General features: G+C 50.4%; 1 protein-coding gene across 2 annotated transcripts in view; it reads right to left on the bottom strand.

Moving 5' to 3' along the window:
• Positions 1–2455: 2455 nt before the first annotated feature.
• Ninj2 (ninjurin 2) overlaps positions 2456–17886 on the bottom strand; it is an 89163-nt gene continuing 73732 nt past the window's right edge. The window contains exons 1-4 of one of the 2 annotated variants that reach the window (XM_040738686.1): positions 15076–15597; positions 4443–4674; positions 3865–4048; positions 2456–2808 (exon numbers count right to left, since the gene is read on the bottom strand). In XM_040738686.1, the coding sequence (XP_040594620.1) occupies positions 3915–4048; positions 4443–4674; positions 15076–15174 (465 nt within the window). In that variant the 5' untranslated portion in view covers positions 15175–15597 and the 3' untranslated portion in view covers positions 2456–2808; positions 3865–3914. Of the gene's footprint in view, positions 2809–3864; positions 4049–4442; positions 4675–15075; positions 15598–17886 lie in introns of those variants that run through there. The other variant, XM_040738687.1, reaches the window with a different exon arrangement.

Below are 17886 nucleotides of genomic sequence, written 5' to 3'. Positions count from 1 at the left end.
CCTGACCGCACACTGCTCCTGACCTCACACTGCTCCTGACCTCACACCGCTCCTGACCTCACACTGCTCCTGACCTCACACCGCTCCTGACCTCACACTGCTCCTGACCTCACACTGCTCCTGACCTCACACTGCTCCTGACCTCACACTGCTCCTGACCTCACACTGCTCCTGACCTCACACTGCTCCTGACCTCACACTGCTCCTGACCTCACACTGCTCCTGACTGCACTGCTCCTGACCTCACACTGCTCCTGACCTCACACTGCTCCTGACCTCACACTGCTACTGACTGCACTGCTCCTGACCGCACACTGCTCCTGACCTCACACTGCTCCTGACCTCACACCGCTCCTGACCTCACACTGCTCCTGACCTCACACCGCTCCTGAACTCACACTGCTCCTGACCTCACACTGCTCCTGACCTCACACTGCTCCTGACCTCACACTGCTCCTGACCGCACACTGCTCCTGTCCTCACACTGCTCCTGACCTCACACTGCTCCTGACCTCACACTGCTCCTGACCTCACACTGCTCCTGACTGCACTGCTCCTGATCGCACATTGCTCCTGACTTCACTGCTCCTGACCTCACACTGCTCCTGACCTCACACTGCTCCTGACTGCACACTGCTCCTGACCTCACACTGCTCCGGACCTCACACTGCTCCTGACCTCACACTGCTCCTGACCTCACACTGCTCCGGACCTCACACTGCTCCTGACCTCACACTGCTCCTGACTGCACTGCTCCTGACCACACACTGCTCCTGACTGCACTGCTCCTGACCTCACACTGCTCCTGACCTCACACTGCTCCTGACTGCACACTGCTCCTGACCTCACACTGCTCCTGACCTCACACTGCTCCTGACCTCACACTGCTCCTGACTGCACTGCTCCTGACCTCACACTGCTCCTGACTGCACACTGCTCCTGACCTCACACTGCTCCTGACCTCACACTGCTCCTGACTGCACTGCTCCTGACCTCACACTGCTCCTAACTTCACACTGCTCCTGACCTCACACTGCTCCTGACCTCACACTGCTCCTGACCTCACACTGCTCCTGACCTCACACTGCTCCTGACCTCACACTGCCCCTGACCTCACACTGCTCCTGAACTCACACTGCTCCTGACTGCACTGCACACTGACCTCACACTGCTCCTGACCTCACACTGCTCCTGACTGCACACTGCTCCTGACCTCACACTGCTCCTGACCTCACACTTCTCCTGACTGCACACTGCTCCTGACCTCACACTGCTCCTGACTGCACACTGCTCCTGACCTCACACTGCTCCTGACCTCACACTGCTCCTGACTGCACTGCTCCTGACCTCACACTGCTCCTGACCTCACACTGCTCCTGACCTCACACTGCTCCTGACCTCACACTGCTCCTGACCTCACACTTCTCCTGACCTCACACTGCTCCTGACTGCAGACTGCTCCTGACTGCACATTGCTCACCAAACATCAGGCTACAATGAGCTTCAGTCTCCTCCCACCTTATATTCCTCTCTCTGCTAGGCCATATCACTCCCATCTCCACCTCCCGAGTGCTGGGATTAAAGGTGTGAGCTCTGTTTCTCTTGTAGACTCTCATGTAGCCCAGGGTGGCCTTGAACTCACAGAGATCCATCTGCCTCTGTCTCCTGAGTGCTGGGATTAAAGTTGTGTGCCACGACTGCCTGTCGTCTATAGCTATGGCTGTCTTTGCATTCTGATCCTCAGGCAAGCTTTATTTGTTAGATCATAAACAAAATATCATCACATTTCCCTTTTTTTGGTCTAAAATTAAAAAAAGATTATAACTTGAACTCTTTAGTGGCTGGCCACTTTGCTTCTCTGATCTTCAGGCAAGCTTGTTGTATCATAAACATAATATATCACCACAAGCCAGTGCTCTTAACCACTAAGCCATCTCTAGTACCCCATTAAAAAAAAGAGCTTTTAGCCAATTGATGGTGCCTTTGATCCCAGCAGTCCAGAGGCAAAGGCAGGTGGATCTCTATGAGTTCAAGTCCGGCCTGATCTACATGGTGAGAAATTGTCTCAAAAAAAAATGAAAATTAAACTTTCTCATTTAGAGTGTGTGTGGTATATGCATGCCACAGGTGCTGGTCAGAGGACAGCTTTCAGTGATGGTTCTCTCCCATACCATATGGGGTCCTCAGGCTTGGCAGCAAGTGCCTTTACTCACTGAAAATGTATATCCTTCAAACGCATCTAAGAGACACCACTAGTGTGAAAAGTACAAAAGGTTTATAGTGTTTAGATACTATAGATAGCTTTAGATAGCTTATGTGTATATCCGTCAGTCTAGAACTCGCTGACCTGTTTTTGATGTGCAGGTGACAAGAAACCCTTTCCAGGACACAGATGACAAAGGCATCCACCTACCAGCCTGCTTCAGAGCCCATATGACTGAAGACAGCAACTTGGTGAATTTTCAGATAGTTTTATAGATAGATTCCCATTTTGCAGGAAGGCATAGTTGAGGCTTGGAGCAGAGGGAAGGAATGCAGTAGAACCAGAGTCTGCAGGCCATGTAGACTGCCTTACTTAGTTAGCAGAGTCAGTTACTGTTGCTGGAGGGAAGGGTGGCTGTTGCAGAGGCTAAGCTCAGGCCTCCAGACCCAGATGCGATGACATCACCCAGTAAAACTTAACTCAGGTGCTGCAGGCAGGAAGCGGGGGCATTTTTGTTGCCCTTGAAGCTCTCCTGGAGGCCGTGGAACGTGCTAGTTAGCCTGACGGGTCAGGGACAAAGGCTGAAGCAGTTCCAGACCCAGTTCCTGTGAAGAAAGTAGACAGACAGAAGACATCAAGGGGTGGGGCCGAAGGAGGCTCCTCAGACCGATTTGCACCCGGTCCACCAGAATGGTGTGTGACTCAGCAACCTGGAGTGGGGCCTGAAGTGCAGTTCCCAGCCAGCTCCTAGGGGGCGCTGTGGATGCTGCCGCTGGCCCACACTGCCCAGTGGCAGTGGCAAGCACGGCTTGGCTCCCACACCTCATGACAACACCAGGCAGAAGCCACAGCTCTGTCTGTCTCTTGCCAGCAGGCCACGGCATCCAGTAACCACATCGGCCTCCACCCCACCCCAAGCAGGGGCGGCAAAAGTCTGCCTGGGTTAAAAGAGATAGTCCCTGAAAACAAACAGCAGAAGAACTGGAGGCCCGTCACTTCTTCAGACCAAAGGCCTCCAGGCAGGCCTCACTACGTCCCCCGCATGGTCACTCATGGCGCATGTGCTGTGGGAGGCCCATGCTTCAAAGTAGCACTCAGGGTGAATGAACTATTGGAGGCTGACGTCTACTTACCAGGCCTCAGGGTGCATGTACTCTGGTGGCGTGTGTGTGTGTGTGTGCGTGTGCGTGTGCGTGCGTGCGTGTGTGTGTGTGTGCGTGTGCGTGCGTGCGTGTGTGTGTGTGTGTGCGTGTGCGTGCGTGCGTGTGTGTGTGTGCGTGCGTGCGTGTGCGTGCGTGCGTGTGCGTGTGTGTGTGTGTGTATGCGGGGGGGGGTATGCTTATAAACAAGCACTCATTGTGAAAGTTCTCTTGGAGGCTAACATTTGTGTACTTGTGGTACCAACACTTACTGCGCATGTACTATACCGCAGCGTTCACGGAGCATGTACAATGGGAGATTTATACATAGGCCTTATTAAACGTTTTCCTTTATGTTGCATGTACTGTGCAAGGCCCATCAGCCCTTCAAGAACTCCCTTGTCCACAGGCCTATAGAGCTTCCCCTTGGTGTGGGGAGGGAGAGCCCTCTTACTCCAAACACCAAAGGCAGAGGCCACTCGTGAGCCCTTGGACCTGAGGTCCTCCAGGCCTCCACCTCACCTGGGACCTAGGTAGGGACAAACAGGATTGCTGGAGGTCCTGGCAGCCATTCACCCTGTCTTGTGTGCCCCAAAAGCAGTGATAAAAATGTTGATGACCACAGTAATGAAGACCAAGGTGGTGGCAGCATTGTTGAGCTGGTTTAGACGCCGCTGGTTTTCTAGTTCATTCAGGTTCAGCCTGGCTGTGGAGACAAGGAGACCAGGGTGGGCAGACAAGGGTCAAGCTAGCGGGACTGGAGCCTGGAAGCTTCCCTCTCCCCACCCATGAATTTGGAGACCTACCAGAAGAGATCATGACTGGACTTAAATGTGTTTGGGTCTCCGGACCAGCATGTTAGGCATTCACAAGGTGCTTCATAGAAAGGGAACTGGGAACAAAACCATCTAGGAGGGGAGGTATGCTTACAATATAAAAGACTGTCACCAGCTAGTGGGGTCAGTCGAGGAGTGCCCTGCCGTGGGATATAAGGAGAAAGGACAGGACTCTTTTTAGTGGCTGGTAAATTTCACGTGGGCTGCAGAGGCCTTTCCTACCACCAGGGGGCACCAGGGCAGACTGCAGGCTGTGCTCCTTACCAGTGACCACAAGAAGAATGCCAATGACTATTTGCAGGAGCAGAGAGAGACTGATGAGGGCGATGAGGGTGGTGTAGTACTGTGAGGACTGGCCCTGCTCCAGCACCACTTTCAGCCTCGTGGCGTTGGACATAAAGAGTGCCACATCCAGCATGCTCTCTGCCACACTCTTCTTGGTGGCATAATGGTTCATGTTGAGAAGCTGGTTCCCCCGGGGATTGAAGTGGCTGTGCTGTAAGAGAGGAGACTCTGGTAAAGGGACTGAAAGGGAAAGAAGACAGGGGTTTTAATACCCCTCCCAAAGGAGATGAATGTCCTCTTGGGTGACAGTGAGGGCCTCCCTGCTCAGCTGATGACCTGAAACCAATGAAGGGTTGGAAGGATGAGCAGTTGGGTGAATGGATTGGTGGATGGAACCTCTTTGGATCACTCATCTCCAAATTAACTAAAGCTGCATCGTGATATCTGCTTCACAGAGAGTCCCTGGTCGCTCACATCTTCACATAGTCAGAGGAGGAAAGACAACAGAAGGGGCTTTGAGGCCTGGGTGAAATGGAAGTGACACTTCTTACGGAATGGCTGGCCCTACCCTAGCCAGTGCCTAGATCAAGATTCCTAGAGCTTCACTCCCACTCCAGCGTGCACTGATTGTCAAACATGGGCTGTTAGAAAACTTAAGCACGCCGGGAGTTGGTGGCGCACGCCTTTAATCCCAGCACTTGGGAGGCAGAGGCAGGCGGATCTCTGTGAGTTCGAGACCAGCCTGGACTACCGAGCGAGTTCTAGGACAGCCTCCAAAGCCACAGAAAAACCCTGTCTTGAAAAACCAAAAAAAAAAAAAAAGAAAAGAAAAGAAAAGAAAAAAGAAAAGAAAACTCAAGCACACAGCAATGCATACTAGTTGAAAGGTCTTAACTTTGAAAATTACTTTGGAGACTGGGGGTGTAGCTCAGTAGTACAGTGTTTCAGGACATGACCAAGGCCCCAGTTTCAATTCCACTGCTAAAATAAATTACTTTTAAAAATTGTTTTAAAATGAAATTATTTTTGAGCTATAAAATAAATATCTTGTTCTTCCTAAGCCACTAACTCCAAAAGATGAAATCACAGTATAAGCCATATGTGAACCTCTGATTTGGATCAGGAAAGTCAGAGGGGGGTGCTGCAGGACCTCTGTAGTCACTCAAGAGGATTTGGGAGATCAATTTGGCAATGGTGCTTTGGGCATATGAAGCAAGAAGAGACCAGAAGCAGGGAGTCTATAGTGGTAAGATGCCATAGGGCATGATGGTGTCCACCTGTAATCCTAGAACTAGGAAGGCTGTCTTAGGATTTCTATTGCTGTGAAGAAACACCATGACACGGCAACTCTAAAAAAAAAAAAAAAAGGAAAACAATTAATGGGATGGCTTTCTTACAGTTCAGAGGCTCAGTTCATTATCATCACAGTGGGACATGGCAGCATGTAGGCAGACATGGTGCTGGACAAGGAACTGAGAGTTCTACAGTTTGATCTGCAAGCAACAGGAAGTAAACTGAATCCCACACTGGGTGTAGCTTGAGCATAGGAGACCTCAAAGCCCACCCCCACAGTGAGACACTTCCTCTAACAAGGCCACACCTACTCCAACAAAGCCATACCTCCTAATAGTGCCACTCCCTTTGGGAACCACTTTCTCTCAGACCACCATATGGGTAAGAAGAGCAGGAGTTTGAGGTCAGCCTGAGCTATATGAGGCTCTGTCTGAAAAACACAAGGATCAATGAATGGCTCAGTAGGCAAAAGTATTTGCTTCAATGATGTGGGATATCCTTCTGTAGGCTGTGAATATGTGTTGCTTTTATTGGTTGATGAATAAAACTTTTCTGGCCAATGGCTTCTCAGAGTTAAGCCAGGCAGGAAATCTGAACAGAGATAGATAGATAGATAGATAGATAGATAGATAGATAGATAGACAGAGAGACAGAGAGAGAGACAGAGAGAGAGAAGGTGGGGTGGAGGAGACACCATGTAGCCTCTGGGGAGACAGGATGCCAGGGCATCCCTGGTAAGTCGCAGCCCAAGGGTTTTGATAGAAGAACAGGCTTCTCCTTCTCAAACAATTAATTACCTGGGTAATGTGAAGATGTAAAGGGATATGAGCAACTTTCTAGAATCATGCTGAGTACAGGAAACACCCAAACTCCCTGAAACTTGTCTCTCTTAGCACCCATCCCAGCCCGTACACCTGCCCGCTCAAACATTTACCCACCGTGCCCCCGTCCGTCCACCTATCCACACTACATCCGGCAGCTAGCTCAGTTGGTAAAACAGGAGACTCTTAATCTCATATATATAATGATTTTCTTAGATGGGGTCTCTCTATTTATAGCCCAAGCTAGATTCCTGCCTCAGGCTCTCAGCAGAATTATGCACTACAGCCTTAGGCAAATTAGGAATGCCTGAGAGTCTGTGGGGGGGGGGAACAGGGTGTATACCTTGGCCAGGGCATGAGACTGGAAATCCATAAGTACTCCTCATTAAATATAGACAGCACACCTGCCAGGAAGACTTGAGGCTGAGTACCCCCAAAGTTAGAGGAGGCAGTCACTGTCCATTAAGTCCCTGGTCTTGACCCCCTGTGCTGCAAACTGCTCACACCAGACATTTATTACCAGTTGTTTTTCGTGGTCATCAAAATCAGACTGAAGGCCCTATAGGTGTAGTTGGGTTGGTAGTGCATTCACCCAGCATCCATCAAGCCCTGGATTTGATACACAGTATGATACAAATGGATCTTGGTGACACATACTTGTAATCCTGGAGACCTTGACCGGGTTTGTTTTCTCTGCCAGTTACAGAATAAAAAGGAGGCCGGACAGTGGTAGTGCACACCTTTAATCCTAACGCTCTGGAGGCAGAGGCAGGCAGATCTCTGTGAGTTTGAGGCCAGCCTGGTCTACAGAGTGAGTTCCAGGACAGCCAAGGCTACACAGAGAAACCCAGTCTCTAAAAAGAAATGGGGGGGTGGGGTGGGGGGAGAAAAGAAAAGGCAGGAAAAAATTTGAGCTCAATAGGTGGTAGCAGAGAAATCTTAAATAGCACAGACAACAGCAGATAGTATCAGAAGTTAAATAAAGGCCTTTATTGAAGGTGAGGAAACCCATACATTGGGCAGACACTCAGAGAAAAAGACCCCCCCATAAAGCAGAGGGGGGGCTCAGAAAGTCAAAAACTCCAGTCTCTTCTCTCTGAAGTCTCTTCTCTCTTCCCTAATTTCGGGTTGGTCAATTGGAAGAAAGAAGGGTTGAACTGGTCAGTCACTGTTGTGTATCATGTGCTAATCTAGTCTTGAGCTGGCGGGGGCCTGCTGGTGGGAGAAAAAGCCTGTAGGAGACTAGGAGTGAGATGGAGTCCACAGCAGGTAGACAACCTGGGACAGGGTCCACGGCTAGGCAATGTCTATTAAGGAATAGCCTAAGTCCTAGTCTCTCTAGGATCAAGTTTGTGGCTGAGGAGGTGCCTGCCATGTGTACACAAAGACCAGAGTTCAGATCCTTGGCACTCACTTGACAGCCAGGCCCTGGGGAGCAGAGAGAGGTGGATTCTGGAGTCTGCTGGCTAGCCAATCAAATCAATCTGGGAGTCCTGGCTGTGGTGAGAGAATGTCTCAAATAAAATGAAGTATGATTGGGGAAAGATGCCCAACTTTGAACTCTGACCTCCACAAGCGTGGGCATGCACCTCCCTTCACCCACACAAATTTAATTAATCTATAAAATGTTAAAATATGTTTTATTTGCACATTTGGGTGGCCCTAGTTGCAAATAGAAGCATTTACTCTTCTCTGAGCTATGTGGAAAAGAGATAGCAGAGAGATGCATTGTTTGAAGGTGCTGCCTAGCAGTTAAAATAGCACCCTGCCAGAAGGTGGTGATGCACACCTCTAATCCCAGCAGAGAAGGCAGGCAATCTCTGAGTCGAATTCGACGCCATCTTAGTCTACAGAGGGAGTTTCAGGAGAGCCAAGGCTACACAGAGAAATCGTCTCAAAACAAAACAAAACAAAATAAACAAACAAACAAAAAACCGAAACAAACAAAATAGCACCTTCACAACTGTTAGAAAGTAAGTTAATAAAGTCCTTTGCTCCCCTTAAGTCCGTAAGCTAGAGCAGCTACCGCCTTGGGTTGCTGGCTTTCTTTTGTTTCCAGGGAGTGAAGAGGAAGCTTTTGTTTCATTCCCCCCAGCATGCACTTCTCTCCCTTCCTGTGGTAAGATCTTCTACTAGTAATACTTACTTTGTAGCCACAGCTGATAACATTGTTCCAAATAACTAACACTGCTGGAAGCCAACTGGGCAAGGAGTAGGCAAACTCCAAGGCGGTGTGTCTATGCCCCAGAGTTGTTTTAAAACTAGAAGTCCATGATGAATGCAAGGATGTCTTTCTTAATTGTAAAGCACTTTATGAGATTCACATTTACAGAATGATACAGCCAATTCAAACCCCTAATACTAAAAATTAAAACTGAAAACAAAACCCGGAGGTAGGAGAGATGGCTCAGCTGTTAAGAGCACCTACTGCACAGGTTCCGTACCTAGCACTCACGTGGTGGCTCACAACCGTCTCTACCTCCAGATCCTGGGAACCTTCAAGCACACGGTGCACTTACATGCAGACAGACAGAACATTCAGATGTACATGCACACAGGCACACACACACACACACACACACACACACACACACACACACACACACAAAGAAACAGAGTCTTTCTACCTAGCCCCTGCTGTCCTCGAACTAGCTGGCCTCAAACTCACAGAAATCCACCTGCTCTTGCCTCTGAAGAGCTGGGATTGAAGGCATGGACCACCATACCCTGCCGATCTTAAAAAATTAAAAATAGGGCTGGAGAGATGGCTCAGCGGTTAAGAGCACTGACTGTTCTTCCAGAGGTCCTGAGTTCAATTCCCGGCAACCACATGGTGGCTCACAACCACCTTGAATGAGATCTGGTACCCTCTGTTGGCCTGTAGGCAAAAGGCTGTATGCACAATAAATAAAATAGTTTTTAAAAATTAAAAATAAAACCTAACCCAACACCCCCGAAAGAAATGAAAAAGTTCCAAGTCATCCTCTGCTATGTAATTTTGAGGCCACCCTGGTCCTATACACCCTGCCTCCCTGCACATCAGACTAGGCTTCAGAGCCTAGAGAATATTGAGAGAGAGCAACAGACATAGAAGGTGGGAATATTCCTGTCTTTCCCTGATCTTTTTCCCCATTGGATTTTATTGGGGTCTGGCTTGCAGCCAGTGCTGAGGCGGGAGAGGTGGTGACAGATAGGGGGTGAGGATCTATTGGACCTGGGAGGCCACCCCCTTATCCACAGAAATGAGGTCCAAGCCAGGTGTTTGGTGGCGCACACCTTTAATGCCAGCACTGGAGAGTCAGAGGCAGGCGGATCTCTGTGAGTTCGAGGCCAGCCTGGTCTACAAGGGCGAGTTCCAGGACAGCCTCCAAAGCCACGGAGAAACCCTGTCTCGAAAAACCAAAAAGAAAAGAAAAACAAACAACAAGAAAAGAATTGCCAGACCGGCTAGCTCTAAAAACTTGCAGTGGGCAAGCCTTAATTCAAACCTCTAGCCTTGTGTTTGAGCATTGACTGTAGTGGGGCTAGGGGGATAAAGGAGTACTGGAATGGGTTGGTACCCGGGAAACAGATCTTTCCAAATCTCTGCAAAAGTGTTGTAATTTCTCAGTCTTCCCCCCCCCCCACTTCCTGGTGCTCCTGAGTGTATTACCAGGGCTTCACAGGTGAACATCATGCATTCTGACACCCACCTCCAGCCTCACTGCCTTTTGTTGCTGTCTCTTTAAGAGCCTGTTTTACTGAGGATGTGGGAGGTGTAGGCCTCTCTGAATTCAGGTCTCTTACTTTCATTTCACTTTACTCCTTTCCCCAAGGCCAGCTCTCCCATGTCCACAGGGTGGCATGCAAGGTTCAAAGAAGCTGCTTGGGTACTGGGTGTCAGGGTCATATTTCAGCCCCAAGAAAGGGCCTGTCACCATGTGATAGGCCGGGATTGTTGAGAAACCTGGGGACCCGAGCCTGAAGACAATACAACTGTCAAGGGACAGCTAAAGAAAACCAGTGCTGCCAGGCGGTGGTGGCCCAGGCCTTTAATCCCAGCACTCAGGAGGCAGACAGGAGGGTCTCTGTGAGTTCGAGGCCAGCCTGGTCTACAGAGCAAGTTCCAGGACAGCCTCCAAAACAATATAGAGAAACCCTATCTCAAAAAACCAACCAAACAACAACAAAAACCAAAAGAACAACACAAAAAGAAAACCAGTGCTAGCTGATCCTGGTGGTATTGCCTTAATGTCAACACATGGGAGGCTGAGGCAGAAGGATTGTGAATTTCTGACCATCCGGGCCAAACAGCAAGATACCAAACCAGAACAAAGAAATATAAAGAAGCCAGTCAGGGTGCATGTGGGAACTGCAGTGCACCTGGAGACCAGGGAGGGAGGAGTGGTCAGAGTTAGTGTCCGAGAGACCCTAGAAGAAATTGCTTTGAAGAGGGTCCCCTTTTTGGATCTTCGCAAGTGAGGAAAAGACATTCTTCCTGCCCTCCTGGGCTTGAGGATGGGATTGGCTGTTCCCCTAAACCCTGCAGTAGAGCGTCCTCATAGCCTCAAGCCCTCTAGCACCTCCACCAGGGAGGTGGTGCCTCAGAAGATCTGGCCCTTTAAGGTCAGCGCCCAGGCGGGTTGGAACAAAGGCCCGGGAATGTGGGCTGGATCAGGGAGCAGAGCCATCCAGCATGAGTCATGCATGTTTCATGGACTCAGAATCCCTGGCTTCTACTTGCCTCAGCCTTTCCCGTGGCCAAGGGACAACATTCAGGACCCGACTGGAGGCTCCCATCCAGCTCCAACCCTGCCAGGGAGGGGGTCCATGAGCCTGGCCTCCTGGCTTTGGGGCTCAGTTTTACCCAGAATGTGGGTGCTCGGTTTCCTATCTGCAGAACAGAGGGAAAACCAGGCCCCTGGAGGAGAGGCAGAAAGACCCTTCCTCCCAGAGGTAAAGACAGAATCCAAGCTGTTCCTGTCTTTCCTAGTCTGAGGTCCGTCTCGGAACGCCCATCTCTTGGTGTCTCACGCAGGGCCTGCTCTCCTTAGCTCTGTACTTTCACTCAGTAACAGTGGGACAGTGAGTCTAGGGTCTAGAGGCCCCGTTCAAGGTGCATAGCCCCAGAGAATCGTGCCAGCCAGGGATGCATGGGAACCTGAAGGCCACTGCAGTTGGTGTGAGCCAAAACAGAGGGATGGCAGAGGGAGTGGGGGTAAACTCAGAGGTCCATTCTGGGGCCCAGAGGACCTCCAGGACCTGATTGTGGTGGGTAGGCAGAGGGTGAACACACCAAGACCTAATTTTCTCCCTTCGCCTCACCTTCCCCATTCCAGCTTACGATTCCCTTAGCCCTCTTCCCAGGCCCCACCCAACTCCCAAGACTCCCTTCAGGTCAGCTCTGTTATTCAGCCCTTCATCTTTGTGGTTCTGTATTCTTGCTTCTTTACAAAACTAAGGTGGTCAGGAAAGGACTGCCTTTTTTAACAGAAAAGTAAACATGTTGTCACATTGTTTATTGACACACTGGTTATCAGGGACCATGATGTTCACCAGCTCATTCTGCTTTTTCTCAGAAACAAGATTACAGGGATGCTGTCTCACAGTGGGAGTGTGTGTCATGGAAGTTGGATAAGTAACTGTTCTACCAAGAGGCTCCAGAGGCCTAGAGCCCAGCACAGTAGGCACTGCCAGGAGGGACAGGCCCAGGGAGCTGAAGGTGGAGACCAGCGTCCCTTCCCTGATCTATCAAGCTGAAACATGAGCAGGCCAGCTCTCCCAACCCGGAGAGTGCAAGCAAGGAGCTGAGTTCTTTTTAGCAGAACCACCTAAGGATGGGGAGGCCCCCTCCTCTGGGTGGAGAGTCTCAGGGCTGAGGATATCTGCTGAGAGGAATTGAAGCCAGGCAGCTGTGGGGCCAGGCCAGAGTAGAGACAATGAATCACTCTGCCCTATGCAGCTTCAGGCACTGGTGACCTTTGGGTGAGTCATGCCTGTCAGTTTTGAGAAAAGCCATGTGGGCAGTCTTTCTATGTGTCAGCCCAAACCCGGGCTGTACACAGAGTAGATCCAAAAGAACCATGACCAATAATGACCTTTCAGTTGACCTCAAAATAGCAGTCCACCTAGGAGTCTAGCCAGGAACACCTGCAGGGTCGGTGGTGAGTGCCAGGTTTCTAAAAGCCTGATTTCCTACCCCAGGAAATGGTGGGTCCAGCCCAGACAGAATGGCTGTCTAAATAATGACTTCAGGGGAATTGTTCTACTAGCAGGTTTTAAGTAGGTGTTGGAGGGCCAAATCCAGCTTGGGAGAGTAATGGGCCTGCCCCACTGTGTGGTACATACACTGGAACCACGTAGCCACATCATACTGCATAGCTGTGTGGCTTCAACATCCCGGAACCATGTGGCTCATGGTTATGGAGGATATACCTGCATCTGGCACGGCACTAAGTACAGGGCATGAGTCAGCTTAGTTCTCACTTACTTCTGCAAAGTAGCGAGAGCGTCACCATCTAGTGAGCAAAATGCAGAGAACCCAAGGAACTCACCCCAAACCACACAACAGTGCTTTGCTTCCCCCTCTCCCTGTACTGGAGTCTGTAGTTTAACCGCACCCCTGTAGTGTCCCAGAAGCTAAAAAAATACTTAGGTTCCAATGAAAAGCATACAAGCAAAGCATGGCAGCGTATGTCTGTAACCTCAGCACTCGGAAGGTTGAGATGGGAGGAAAGCAAGGACAACCTGGGAAAGAAACAGAACAAAGAAGCATGAAATATGTGGTGTGAAATGAAAGACGGCAATCGGATAGGCTGGTAAGGGCGCGCGCTGCTCAATGGAAGTCAAGCCCCCAGGCCCAGTGAAACTTGCTCCAGGCTTTCCTGAGTCTTCAAGGGCTCTTTCCCCAAGCCCTGCACTGTTGTGGGAAGAAAGGACACAGGCATGAAGATAAACCTTGGGTTCAAAATATTAAAAGGAAGCTGGGTGATGGTGCTGCACACACCTGTGGACGCAGCACTCAGGAGGCAGAGGCAGGAGGATTTCTGGAAGCCAGCCTGGTCTACAGGGCAAGTTCCAGGACAGAGAGAAACCCTGTCTGGAAAAGGAAACAAACAAAAAACGTTCAGAGGGGACTGAGGAGAGAATCTAGGAGAATAGGGTTGACTTCAGCTTCTTTGGCTGTGAGATTGGAACATCTGTCCTGTTTGCTATGAGCAGCTACAGCTGCAGCTCACCTGTAGAATAGAATGCTTGCCTATTATTCATAAGGCCTGGGTTTGATCCCCACCAACAAAGGGGAGGGAAAGAGGAAAGAGAGAGACAGACAGACAGACAGACACAGAGAGAGAGAGAGAGAGAGAGAGAGAGAGAGAGAGAGAGAGAGAGAGAGAGAGAGAGAGAGAAAGAGAGAGCAGGTAGGCCCTCAAGAAATACTGACAACCCCCAATTCAGGATTATACTCCCACAGTGGTCCTACAGGCATTTTAAATAATCTGTTCTGCCTCAGGGCCTGCTTCAGCCCAGCTTTTGGTGTAGGCATCGCTTAGCTTTTCCACAAGCCCCAGGGACTTGTAATGCATCTCTCTACCATGACTCTGTCCACACCCAAGCCATGCCATACACCAGTCTCCCGAGAAAGGAAATGTTCACACAGCCCGATGACACTGTGCCCACGGTCCCTGCTGGTGCACTGGCAGTCCCCTCCTTCTCTTCCCACCCTTCCCCATGGGGCAGGCTGATAGCTAACCGACTTGAAGGATCTGCCTGTGCCCCAAGCAGGATGCTGAGAAGTAATGCCACACATTACTCACCATTCCCTGAACAAACTCCACCCTTCCTGCCTGCTTCTGGAGGCCTGTCTGCCCCATGCCCCTGGGGGAAAGTGCCCACTCTCCTCTGCATCTGCTTCTGGAGGCCTGTCTGCCCCATGCCCTTGGGGGAAAGTGCCCACTCTCCTCTGCATCTGCTTCTGGAGGCCTGTCTGCCCCATGCCCTTGGGGGAAAGTGCCCACTCTCCTCTGCATCCCTTCCCGACCTAGTACAGACTCTGCTCCCTGTCTGTGATGGCCTTTGGTCTTCTTTAAGCCTCTAGACGGCTCCCTCCTCTGTGTCCTTTCCACGACTTTGGGACAAGATCTCACTGCATAGCCCAGGCTGGTCTTGAACTTAGGACCATTCTACTTCTGCTACTCTAATGCTTGGGTGACAGGATGGCATCATTATGCCCAACTGCCTTACCTTTTGTGTCCTCTCTTGCATATTCTTGGTTTGCACAGTGTTCAGCTCGGTGCCTTGTTTGTGTTTGGTGTGTAGTGCATTCTGGGACTGCAGCCTCTGTGTAGCATACTTGAGACCCCAAGTGCATTCTGGGATGCTGGGGAAGGGACTTAGGGTCTCAAGTATACTACACAGTGCTCATCCACGTATACTCCCAGCCCAGTATTAGACTATTTTACTTTCTTCAGCCCCCCCCCCCAAAAGAAAAGATCTTTAGGGTGAGGCATCAGGGACATCACCTCCGGGACAGGGAGTGGCTTGGGATGTACGTTGGAAAACCTGCTCCACCCTAAGTACTGTCTTTTCTCCTCTGGACTCCCCTCAGCCGTGACCCTCATGAAGGGCTGCTGGTAGCTCCAGTGCTGTCACTGTCTTCAGGCCCAAAACCCACAAAGTACAGATTCCTCTGGCCTTCTGCTTGGGGCAGGCTCCATGCCTCCACTATGCCGCCCTTGGCTTCCATGCCAAGAGCAGCGGTCTTGCCCTTAAAAATCAACAGCGTCTAATCCGCGGTAGGGCGGGGTGTCCTTTGCATGTTATTCTGGTGATAATCCCTGACTAGCCCTGAATGCTCCTCCAGCCTTGGGTGCAGCTTCGCTGGGAGGCTACAATTCTTGCTCCAGGCAACAGGCCTGGGCCTCAACGCGGTAACACTAAGGGCGAGGGGCGTGGCCTTCGGGGGAAGGGCTGCGGTGCTGCGGTTGTCCAGCAGGGGAGGCCAGGAAACAGCTCAGAGAGGCCCAGGTTAGCTCAACCCCTCCTGGGCTGGAATCCAAGTCTTCTGATGCCCAAGTGACAAGGGGCCAACAGGCTTGGTTCTTCACTAGAGGAGGCAGAATGTGTAGGGAGGCTGTAAGGGACGCCTGCGTGGGAGAACTCGGCGGGGCCTGCGCACTCTTTCCGGGAGTTTGTCCACCTCCCCTGCAATCAGAACTCTGCCTGTGGCCCTCAGGAAAGACGACCCAGAGTGAAGCTAACGGTAGCTTTACCCCGCACAAACTGCCCAAGAATCCATCTGCTCTCCCACGGTACCCACTTCAGACCAGGGCAATTCCTGAGGTTTCTAGAGCCATTTGGCATTTAGCCCTAGAGTTCACTTTGGCTCTGGGATTCCCCCGAAGCAGTATTCCCCAAGTCTACCCAGCCCACCTCTGCTACTGACTGTAGGTAGAGGGGCTTTTTGTAAAAGAGTTAACATGTAAACAGTAATTGTCAAATAAAGACAGTGCTGATCGCCCGGCATAGCTTTCATAGTGTGTGTAAACCAGTCCCCGGTTTGTAAGTGAAGGAATTGAGGGTCCAAGAAATTAGCAGCCTGAGCCACCAGATCTGAAGGGCCGTGTGCCCATATGGGCATCCTTACGCCTGGGCTCTTTCTTGTGTATGGTTCTCAGCATTTGAAGTAGCAGCAGCAGCAGCAGCTGGAAGCACACAGAAAGGAACGTGCTGGGCTGGAGGTGAGGCCCAGGGATAGATCACTTACTTCCCTTTAGTGTGGAGGCTTGGGCCCCAACAGGCCGGCAGCGTCGCGGGTTTATGACAGTCAGACACTCAAAGGAGATGCACCCAGGTAATGCCAGTCAAGGTGGGGTATGAGGCACTGTCTGACACTGACTCCTGGCTGCACTGGAGGCCTCCCCCCTTCTAAGTGCCTGCACCACACAGTTTCAGTTTCCATTTAATTCATCTAATAGCACCGATTTTTACAGAAAACCCAGGGTTGGAACAGTTCAGCAATGCTGCCCAGGATTACCCAGCTTTCAAGTATTACAGTAATTGGGATTTGAGCCCTAGCAGGCTTTAGGACCTGGGTCCTTAACTCACTAAATCATACAGCCCTGGAAACAGGTCACAAGCCTCAAAAGGCCTGCTATGGTGGCTCACAACTTCAATCCCAGGGCTTAGGAGGCTGAAGCAAGAGGATTTATTAAGGCTAACCTGGGCTACAGAGGGTCTTCTAGTTCAACCTGGGCTTCAAGACATAAGTCTTTCAAAACACAAAGAAACACTCAAAGATAGAATCAGTCTAAAGTATTTTAAAGTAGTATTTCTAGATCTTGCCACAGAATAACAAATTAAATTAAACCTATGGAGTTTTTGGAGGGGGTTGTTTGTTTGTTTGTTTGTTTTTCAAGATAGGGTTTCTCTGTGTAGCTTTGGAGCCTGTCCTGGAACTCACTCTGTAGACCAGGCTGGCCTTGAACTCACAGAAATCCACCTGCCTCTGCCTCCCGAGTGCTGGGGTTAAAGGCGTGCGCCACCAATGCTCAGCCCGTGTTTCTTTTTATACTATCCGTCAGTATGGTCTGGCAGCTTCTGTCCCCATACCCATTATAGCCACACTATTGCCTTGCTTAAGAGAGCCCAAGGCCCCTTTTTCTCTTCTTCTCTGCCCTCATGGGCACTGAGGCCTGAGGATGCCGGGAAGTGCTCTATCACACTGCAGGGCATCTCAAGCCTCTGAGCCACTGGTTTTCTCAAAGCCTTGATGGGGAACCGAAGTCCAGAACAAAAAACATAAGTGAGTGAAGAAGGAAAGAAACATAAGTCTTTGTCTCCAAACAACAACAAAACCAGAAGTTAATTATGAAGCTGAATGTCAACATTGCACTTGATGGTGAGAGATGGTGCGGCCCCACTAGAACATACATTTCAAAAGGCAAGAGTCATTTGCTTGGCATGTAAGGCAATTAGAACAAGAAGTAATAACAGTTTCTGGCTATGTAGTCCAGGTGAGAAGGTCCCATGAAGGAGATGGTGTCTGACAGCCAGATGGGTAAAGGGGAAGGTGGTGAATTTCCCACCCCACCCAGCCCGCGAGAGCCTGCCAAGGTGACTATTCAGTCCAGTTCAACAAACACATGTCCAGCTCCTATCATGTGTAGGCACTGAGGATGCAATAAAGATCCCTGCCTGCCTCATAGTCTTCTCCTCCTGTTCTCCCAAAACTGCAAGGTTTAGCAGGGAATCAAGTATATAAAGTGGGAAGTTCAGAGATAAAAGATCCTTCATCCCACCACAATGGGAAAGCTTCAGAGACTAAGGACTTT

The sequence above is a fragment of the Mesocricetus auratus genome, unplaced genomic scaffold, assembly GCF_017639785.1.
Source record: "Mesocricetus auratus isolate SY011 unplaced genomic scaffold, BCM_Maur_2.0 Super-Scaffold_100676, whole genome shotgun sequence".
NCBI lineage: Eukaryota > Metazoa > Chordata > Mammalia > Rodentia > Cricetidae > Mesocricetus > Mesocricetus auratus.
The sequence above is the reverse complement of the archived record's forward strand: the minus strand, read 5'-3'. Positions and strand labels throughout refer to the sequence as shown.